We start from the raw sequence: 10776 nt of genomic DNA on the forward strand, positions 1-10776 counted from the left end.
TGAGGTTTGGTTTGCAGGGGAGATATTGATAGTTACAAAAGAAAGTATTAATAATAGTTTTAAGGCTTGGCTACACTGGAGGGTATGCGGTAGCGGTACGGGTAGCGATGAGGGTACTTGTATGAAAAAAATTCCAAACTGAAGCCCAGTACGCAGATCGCGCTAAACTAAATTTTATCTCCACAATTTTTATCTCTACACGCGTTCGCTAAAAGCCAAGATAAATTTTAATTTAAAAATAACGGCTGAATCACAGTTTCATTTACTTATACCTGCTTACATTCAATATTCCATACATATTTTTTTTACCTGCAGAATACCTTTTTCACTCTCTCATTTTGTTTTGTTCCTCTTCTTTTATATATTCCAAGATTTTTTTTTGCCTCTTATTCCTTGCAGCAACAACAACGACCACAAAAATGTCAAAATTTATCTGTGAAAAAATGCGCTGAGCATTATTTCGCGAGCTAAATTGAGTGGAGACTTTTTGCAAAAGTAGTATATGAGAATTCGAATTTAGCGCGTGAACTGCGTACTACCTGGCTAAAAATCCTCGCTAAAATTTATCTTTGGAGGAAATTTGTATGAAAGATAAATTTTAGCGCGATCTGCGTACTGGGCTTAACATATCAACTTTCAGATGTGGAATTTTTTTCATACAAATATCCTTACCGCTACCCGTACCTCTACCGCATACCCTCCGGTGTGGCCAAGCCTTTAAAGGCTTGGCCACACCGGAGGGTATGCTGTAGCGGTACGGGTAGAGGTAACGGTACTTGTATGAAAAAAATTCCAAACTGACATATCAACGTTCAGATGTTGAATTTTTTTCATACAAATATCGTTACCGCTACCCGTACCGCTACCGCATACCCTCCGGTGTGGCCAAGCCTTAAGGCTTGGCCACACTGGAGGGTATGCGGCAGCGGTACGGGAAGCGGTGAGGGTACTTGTAGGAAAAAAATTCCAAACTGACACATCAACGTTCAGGTGTGGAATTTTTTTAGTACAAATATCGTTACCGCTATACCGCATACCCTCCGTTGTGGCCAAGCCTTTAAGGCTTGGCCATACCGAAGGGTACATTCGGTAGCGGTACGGGTACTTGTATGAAAAAAATTCCAAACTGACACATCAACGTTCAGATGTGAAATTTTTTCCATACAATTACCCGTACCGCTACCGAATGTACCCTTCGGTGTGGCCAAGCCTTTATGCTATACGGAAAAAACTGGGAACTAAAGTTGGTGCGACATTCGCTTAAGGTGTCAATGATTGGACAGTTTACCCCTTAGAGGATATAATATATGGAGTACTTGTGCTGTTAGTTCCGTGAAGCTTTTATAGAGGGCTCTAGTTTCTTTAAGTTTTTCGATGAGTGCATGCCTCCATTTTATTTTCATTAGATGGCTGCCATTAACAAGCGTGTTTATTTACAGCTGCGGAACCGGACTCGCACTGAAAAACGAAGGCAGCGACCCCTATCCATGTATGGCGTTACAACTTACAATGTATTAGGTATAGGAACAAAGCACTCCATATATTATATCCTCTAAGGTTTACCCTAGGTAATTTCTCCAACTTCAAAATATACTGCTATACCGCATACCCTCCGGTGTGGCCAAGCCTTTAGGCGAAGCTGAGTCCGACTTCAACTACGAAACGGGTCCAAAGGCGGCTCAAATTAGTATGGAAATTATAATCACCGCGGAGCCGATTTTATATTAAACCCCGTTTTTCTCGGTCGGAGGTCGGAGTGTCTTTTCTGAAATAAGTTTTCTTGCTAAGGGTAGGCTTTAACGAAGCTGAAATGTTAGTTGAGCTATTATTTATGTTTTGTAATTTGTGAATATTTTTCCGTCGAGATTTCGCAAGCATTTCGCTGTCCTCGTGCAGACCAATGAAAAATTTCGTTTCGTACATCAGCAGGGTATAAGGCTTAAGAAGTAAATAACTGCGATTTTTACGGAGTGTCTATCCTTTTTCAGTGGAAAAGAAGTACTTCTTATACGTGCATATTTCACTGGTTATTTCTGTACTTCTACGTTTTCTGGGTACCACCTCCAATGGAACGGGGCTATCTAGCCAGAACTATAATTGACTGAAGCGTTGGATGAAACGGAGGGGAACAGCCGCAGTCGACGGATGAAAACTTATCGAAAAGTCAAAGAAAACAACATCAATACCAACAACAGTAGCTTCCGACTCCATCCGCCAATTATGGTTCTGGCTTTAAAGTCTCGCAGTTTGAAATTTCAACCACATCATTGTGGTTTTCACTTCACTACCTTGCCGACTATTACATTCTGTATACCACTTAAATTTTTATGATTTTTCAAAAAAAAATAGGAGGAGGAAAGAAAAATAGGCACAAAGAGGAGAACAAAAAAATTTTAGTTTACGCAAGATGGCCGAACTTGACAAGTGGATTGAAATTGTTAAGGATTGTAAATATCTTCCTGAAAATGATTTAAAGCAGCTCTGTAATATAGTTTGTGAAATTTTATTAGAAGAATCCAATATACAACCTGTCAGCACTCCAGTCACTGTTTGTGGTGATATCCATGGCCAAGTAATTATCAACAAAAAAAAAAAAATCACACCCCCTATAACTTGCACTTTAATCTAATTGTTCCTTGTTCTTTAATTTCCCTATTTTGACTCCTCAATGATTTAGTTCTACGATTTGGAAGAACTCTTTCGAACTGGTGGTCAGGTGCCTGATACAAACTATGTTTTCATGGGAGATTTTGTCGATCGTGGCTATTATAGTTTGGAAACCCTAACTAGATTGCTTACACTCAAGGTTAGTACACAATTGAAAGCTTCTTTGTAGAGCAACAATTTGATAGTAAAACATTTCTTTTGAACAGGCACGGTATCCAGATCGGATCACACTTTTGCGTGGAAACCATGAATCGCGGCAAATAACTAGAGTTTATGGTTTCTATGATGAGTGTTTTAGCAAGTATGGCAATGCAAATGCATGGAAGTATTGCTGCAAAGTCTTTGATCTCTTGACTATTGCTGCTGTAAGTAAAACTTTTCTCAAAAAACAACCTTAAAACATATTGGTTTGTACTGATTCATTTTCTGATACTTTGCTTTCTGAGTATGTTGGTAGACGTTATAAGGTTTGATTAGCAACTTGTTTATATTTGTTACTTTATTTTCGTTCTGAACCAAACTTAGTCCATTCTCTTTGTTGCCACCTGATTGAAATTAATTAATTGTATTACAAATGAGCTCCGAATCCACAAAATTATTCAGCGGGCATAAATTGTCTTCAATTTAAATTTAATGTTTATATAAACTACTTTATAGTTGTACCTGGTACTTTCCTTAGTACAGATTAATTGAAAGATTGACTTACCAATGATATTCTTTTTCTTGCCAGTCGGTTTTCTTATCTTGCAGATGTCCATTCTAAAAATATTTTAAATATTTCGAGGTTGGGTTGAACATTTTGGATTTCATAAAATATTCACAAAACTTATTTTAAACAGCGCCTTAAGACGGTGTGTAATAAATTGTGAATATGAGCCTTGGCCAATACGTCTCCAGCCTAGTTTTTTTTTTAGATCTTTTTCACTTCCATGTTCCACTCAATTCGCGACCTTCTTTTAGTATGCCGTCCCTCTAGTTTGGAGCCGTTAACTTTCCGCAGCAGCATTGGCTTCCAAACATATCTTTTTGTCTATTCGAAATTAATGCAAACGTTTCTAAAGTCGCGCAAGGAAATATTGCGTTCAAAATAATTTAAATTAGAGTGTCGTTGTTTGAAGAATGGATTTGTAACTTGATAACCTTCTTAGGCTAAAGAAATAGCATCAGTTTATGATAATTGTTGTATCGCTGCCAATATCCTTCTGTTGGAAATCTTGATTTGTCAATCAAATCCTTAAAAACGGCAAATTTCCTCCCTTTCCAAGTACCATACCATCCAACTAAAAACTGAAAAGCTGATAAACCATCAATTCGTCACGTGAATTCTTATCTGTCCCACAGACCATTTTTGGCGAAAATGGGTTATAGACCCTGCTCTTTCGATTGCTGCAATCTCTTTTCGAGAAAAAAAAATTTTGTCCTAAAGATATTTTTTCGATGAATTTTATGCTTATTTGTATTATATACATTTTTGTATGTAGTAGGACAAATACTGGCTCTAAAATTATACAAAATTTTTGCTTAAATATCCTATATCCAATGAAGTTACATTTTTCACACAAAACAACTGTGCGTTAGTCCCCATATTAGCTCCTCCGAGGAAGAGGCGAAATACTGAAATTTTAGAGTCAGTGCCAAAAGTATCATTACTTAATGCTAATGTAATATGTAACCATCTGTAATGAAAAAAGAAGGACATCATCCATATGCTTCCTGTATGCATAACAGCGAAGATGTCCAATTTTATAAAGCTGTTTTAAAAATTGAGTAAAAGACAATATAAGACAATATAAATATAAAAATTGCGTTTTGTTATGTTTTTTTTATCTTAACTTATCGAGAATATAGTACCTTTCATTTATTTTTAACTTTATAAACACGTTACCTAATTATAATATTTTCCAAATTTTTTTGTTTTTGTGTCCTATGTGCAATACAAATTCCACTGGAGAAAAAAATTTTTGCTTTGGTTTTTCATGTGTCTGTAACTGTATGGACAGGTGTCCTATGCCCATTTTACTCTTTTTTTTTAAACTCAATTAAATCATTATTGAAAGACCATAACACGCAAATTGGTTTATGTATGGTTAGAAAAATCTAATCTTTCAACATACAAATTACTGTGATTAGGCTCAAAAAGATAAGCAAACCACCACTTTGAAGTTTAAAAACGCTCTCCTGAAAAATTAGGTTTTTGGCTTATAGGACAAATAAGAACTCGCTGACGAATTTTTGAAATATCACAAAGAACGAAAACCACTAAATGGTTCACAGTTCGACTATCACACAAAAAGGATCACTGCACTGGCGATTTTATGCCTTGTCTGACCGAAAGTGAAAACGATTAAGGAGATTATGATGATTAGGACTCTGCTCGATATTTCTAAATAATTTTATTGAGTTTGACATCATCTCTTCATTCTAGTATTAGGAATTAACTTTTTGATTGTTCGATGCAAGTTGTTATGAAGTTTGATATTCAATTTTATCAATATTACTTATTTTAAGCTTAATACAAGTTAGTCGAAATCATTGCAAGACATAAACGACTTTTACCTATCAAAAAAAAAAAAAAATTATTTACATTTTTAATCTAACCTGAAGATAAATCTTCTAGACTAGACACACTGCAGCTTCGGAAACTAAGTACATTTGGCTGATACAGCACAAGACATTAATACAACAGAGAAAGACAAAGAAAGAAAGAACAACAGAAACACATATAACACCTAACTACGTGGCACAGACGGGAGAAATCGTTGTCAATTGTCTCATTTTATCGCACAGGTGGCTTCAGTTAAGCTGGCGATTTTTATAAAAAACTTCTGAGCCACGATGTCTGGCTCTGAAGTCATCTACCCATTCCTCTGTGCCATGGCCACCTGCCAAAAAAAAAAATAAACATTACTTTAAGTAAAAGAAGTAAATTTAAACTAATACGGTAGAGCGTTCCACTAAGCCAACAAATTGATCACATGTCATGGTTTACATCTTGTTAAATTTATTTAGCTTAAGGCCATTTGCTGAATCGAAACTTAAATAGTTTATAACGAAGAAAAAAATAACAAAAATAATAAAAATTATTTAAATTATTTCTATTTTAAGTGGAGCGATTGAATATAATTCAATTTTAAAGTTCAAGTGAACTTGAACTTTAAAATTGACTTAAATAGTTTATATTGAACATAGACTCTTATTTTTCTCTGAGTTAACTGTCACATAAGGATTTATGTTTAACTTAAATGCTTAAGTCTCGATTCAGCAAACGGCTCTTAGTGGATTAATTTTGAATTTTTTTTATTTTCCTCACTATAGTATTTTATTATCAAATAGTATTTCATTGAATTATCTTTATAAATAAATAAGTTACGTAGTACATATATCAAAAAATCTAAAGATCCACTTAGTATTTCTGTTGTTGCATTTTGTAACATTCTTATAATTGCATCATTTTTTAATATTTTGTTTGACGGAAGATAATGTGAGGGTGTTAGGGCTGAGACGTTGTTCATACGGGGAGATAAAGAAGATCGTCCCAAACAAAGCCACATATGTTGAAACTAATACCCCGGACAGTTTCCATACGTTGAATGGTTGAATTTCAGGGGAGGAATGCAGCTAGCTATTCCATTTGAATATTTAAAAAAAATATACCTATAAAATAAGAATAGGCATTATACATTACAGCGGCGTTGCTCAAAAGATGATATTGTATCTGTAATGCACCTATCACCTATCATTTTAAGAGCTCTGTTTTGGATTCTGTCCAAATAGCTCAAAAGGGCCTCAGGAGCACCTTTCTAGATATGGGAATTACACTCGAGTTTTGGACAAATGTAAGCTTTATAAATTGTAGCTCGATGTAGAAGTTTTATCGGAAAGGAACCTAGGGATTTCTTGTTGAAAAGGCTTAGAATTTCGTGTTTATCTTCTTTATTAAAATACATATACCAAAATGATTTTATGAGGTTAGTAGGTTGACTCTAAAAACCTGTGGAAACTCTATTTTATACTATGATTAATTAAATAAAAAATTCAGATTGGTTAAAACTTTTAAAGATCATTGATTAATTTTTACTGCTAGCTCATAGACGAAAATATTCTTTGTGTTCATGGAGGCCTTAGTCCTGAAATAATCACTCTCGACCAAATAAGGACAATTGATCGTAACGAAGAGATTCCATATAAAGGGGCATTTTGTGATTTAGTTTGGTCTGATCCAGAAGACATGGACTTTTGGTACGGTTATCAATCACATTAAAAATATAAAAAACAAAAAATCAAAGTTAATTTTATTTCTGCAGGGATCAAAGCCCACGTGGCGCTGGCTGGCTGTTTGGTTCATTAGTCACCAAAGACTTTATGAACATTAATAACTTAGATTTGATTTGTCGAGCTCATCAACTGGTTCACGAAGGAATAAAATACATGTTTGACGAAAAATTAGTGACTGTTTGGTCGGCGCCTAACTACTGTTACCGGTGCGGCAATGTAGCATCGATTTTACGTTTTGAAACATCCAAACAACGCCAAGCTAGTATTTTTAATGCAGTGCCAGAGACAGACCGGGTTATACCACAACAAAACACAACACCATATTTCCTTTAAGTTTGTTTTTTTTAGTAGTTCTTTGCAGTTTCAAAGTTAAAGCGAGAATGGAAATTTAAGGTGTAATTAATCTTATGTGCTCTTTTATTGTTTAAAGCTTGATGAAATACACAAATATAATTTGTTATATTTTTTACTCCTTTATATATATTTCTATTGTTTTTAAAAATTGAAATAAAGTCCTTGGCACGAGGAACTTGATGTATTTATCAACTGTTACTACTTTTTGTACAAGAGCTGTTCGTCACTACAAGCATAAAATAAAAAAGAATTTAACGATTTCGTTGCTTAAAAGTTCAAAGCTATCACTGAATATAATATATATTTTAAAAGAACAGACCTCGTTTGCAAAAGTTAATTGACGACAGAAATTTGAATCGGTTTGTATTCGAACAATTGGTTTTCTTTAATTTTTGCAGTTTAGCCGCAAGGAATCGGTGATATTCGGGCTTATCACGTTTTCCATTCGTATCGGATATTTGCTACGATTTCCAGAAAAACCAGCATGGAATATGTTCGTAATGGAAAATTTCATAAAAATCGTCACTACGATCGGATTTTGCGATTGTTTTTTCGGGAATCGTAGAAATTTTCCCAAACAAATGGAATTCGTGATAAGGCCGATAGTGAAAATTGAAATTTGGCTTAATGGCAAACAAGTGTTTTGAATTTTTATCAAACAGTAATAAAAAAATAATTAAAAATACACTGTTTATAAATGTAACTTATTTCTTAAAATAGGTATTAATTTAAGTACCTACATAGATAAATATTGGTTTTGCAAAAAGCCATTTTTTCCCACCAGAAGCTTGCAGCCCAGTAAAGTTACCTGCGTCAATTTAGAAATCAATATGCGATTACTTATTGTTTTTGTTGTTGGCACAATATTCCTAGAATATATGTACATATCTCGCAAAAAATAAAACACGACTGACTCAGTTGGTTTTGCCATGTTCGGCAATTGGCCTTATCACGAATTCCATTCGTATCGGAAATTTTCTACAATTCCCAAAAAAACAATCACAAAATCCGATCGCAGTGACTATTTGTATGAAATTTTCCATTACGAACATATTCCATGATCGTTTTTCCGGGAATCGTAGCAAACTTCCGATACGAATGGAATACGTTGTGAGGCCGAATATTATACACATAGAACGTTCAGAACGAGCTGCCTAAAAACTCCTTTTTCTAATAGATTTTAATTGTGGAAATTATTTCCACCTTTCATTTATTAGTTCGCATATTTCCCAATTATAGCTTTTGTTTTCTTTTTGTTTTTAATAAAACGCATAATTTGTATTTATTTATTTTATTTAATATTGATACATTCTCCCGCATATAATAATAATAATCATTTCGAATTTTAAGGTAAACAAAAGAATTTTGAATTTCCCGTCCTGTTTTCAAATTTGTATTGGCTATTTAATTTAGTTTAAGTTAAGTGTTTTTTTTTTTTGTTTCATTTATAACTATAAAGAATGTCCCAAAATTATTTGATAAAAATGACAGGAAGGAAATAAAAAATTGCTAACAAATTTTACAATAAATTCATACATATACGCAATTATCCTTTTTTCAGATGTAACAATGAAATGATATCAGCATTTTTTCCTCTCATTTGTATCAAATATTTCTGTGTCATAAAATATACAGGATGTTTTATCTTAAGATGTCAAATGGTCGATTTTGATATCATTGAAATTCAAATAAACAATGCACATGTACGTGTTTATAATTTATTTTGACTCAATAGATTATAATAATCTACGGCCAATTGCCATATTTAGATATAAAACCCTGATTTATATATGTATTTGTTTTTGTATTACGTTTATAAATATATTTTATTATAAATATTGAGGTACCTACTATAATAAAGATATTTTAAAACATGTTTTTGGATATACTTTCTGAATGGTTTAAAAATTAAATTTGATTTACTTTGGTAGGTATTTGTATTTAGATAAAAAAAAAATAAAATTGCCTTGTATTTACTTTTAAGCAAAGTTTCTTAAGAATATATTAAAGTTCAGAAAACTCAGGGACTAAATATTGTGTCAAGTTTTGCGTCTCTGATTGGGTAGCTGTTAGTTAGGCAAGAAAAATCTGCCTAACTCGATTTAAACGTCTACCGTTCAGAAAATGACGTTGACTAAATGTCTAGTCCCTACAATTTTCTGAACATGATCAATAACAGCGCGTGTTACATAAGTGATTGGTATCTCATTAGAAAAGATCATAATTTCAAACATTAGAGTATTAAAAGTATAAAATAGATACATTTTATCGGTTTTACAAAACTCAACTTTTGAATTCTAGCATGATATTCCAATAAAGTTTAAAATAAAAAGTAAACAAAATATAATTTTTAATGCTCAAATTGACGCCTTTGTATTCCAATCTTATATATTTTTTTGAGGCGTACCCAGCCAGCATACCCAATAATATTATGACAAATTAACGACAATGAAAGTTTAACGATAGCTCGTAAAGATTGACGAGTATCGTAAAAAACGATCATTGCAATACCTAACCGCATTTAAACTATAACGAAGTTATTTTAAAGATAATCGTTTTACAAAATATGACCCCTAAGTACGTAGTTACCATATAGGTTAAACATGGTATTAATACTAGGATTTGTGATCTCCTTTGCATAAATACCAAAAGAAATAATAATTTTATTCCGACTTTCCACTGTACATATTGTTTTTTTTTGTTTCAAATAAACAAAACCGACATCTATGGATCGATACTTGGATTATTAGATTTGGTTCATCCAGTCCAAAGTTATGAGGTAACAAACATAAAAAAAAAATATTAATAACCCCCTCCTTTTTAAAAGTCGGTTAAAATAAGTTGGTACTCAAATGCAAATTTAAAGTTTATTTATACTGAAAAGCTTCGTTTTTTTCCGTTACCTGTATCCAAAAAAGGTCAAAATGTCAAATCTCATATAAGAAAAGCGAAATAAAAACATCATAACTTACTTTTTAGTGGAATCTGTTATGCTCGATACTTCAGGTTTGAACAAAGAGAAAAAACTTAGTGCTTTGAATTATATTCAACGGGAAGCATGAACATTTGGCAACCCATTTCCTCTTTGGCAGTCAAAGGCATCTAATTCATCCACCTGTATCATTAAGGACTAACATATTAATGTTTCAGTAATTATAAAATCAACTTCTTTCAATGTTAAAATTTGCCACCATTGCTAGAAACTAAATGTGCAGCAAAAGTACGCTAGAAGGTCAGATAATGCGCATTAAAATAACTATGATCTGCCGTGAATATGAATAGTTTGGAAGAGGATGTGGGATCTATAATTTTTTAGATACGACCCCTAAATAAGACAATTTATGGCAATTTTGTATCAAAATTTCTCATTTTTTCTTATAATTTTCAATGTTATTTACGTGTGTTTCTTAGAATAAACCTTAATTATGACTCATCCCTGACATTGTGCACCCAACTGGCTGGTACCCATTGTGGTTCACG

At 33.1% G+C, this 10776-nt stretch overlaps 1 protein-coding gene across 1 annotated transcript; it reads left to right on the top strand.

Annotated features, from left to right (window-relative positions):
- Positions 1-2380: 2380 nt before the first annotated feature.
- Positions 2381-7480, top strand: LOC129912433 (serine/threonine-protein phosphatase 6 catalytic subunit). The gene is made up of 5 exons (XM_055990651.1): positions 2381-2572; positions 2678-2806; positions 2874-3032; positions 6752-6906; positions 6972-7480. The coding sequence occupies exons 1-5, from the start codon at positions 2408-2410 to the stop codon at positions 7273-7275; spliced, it is 912 nt and encodes a 303-aa protein (XP_055846626.1). The 5' UTR covers positions 2381-2407; the 3' UTR covers positions 7276-7480.
- Positions 7481-10776: the final 3296 nt, after the last annotated feature.

The sequence above is a fragment of the Episyrphus balteatus genome, chromosome 2 (genome assembly GCF_945859705.1).
Source record: "Episyrphus balteatus chromosome 2, idEpiBalt1.1, whole genome shotgun sequence".
Classification (NCBI taxonomy): domain Eukaryota; kingdom Metazoa; phylum Arthropoda; class Insecta; order Diptera; family Syrphidae; genus Episyrphus; species Episyrphus balteatus.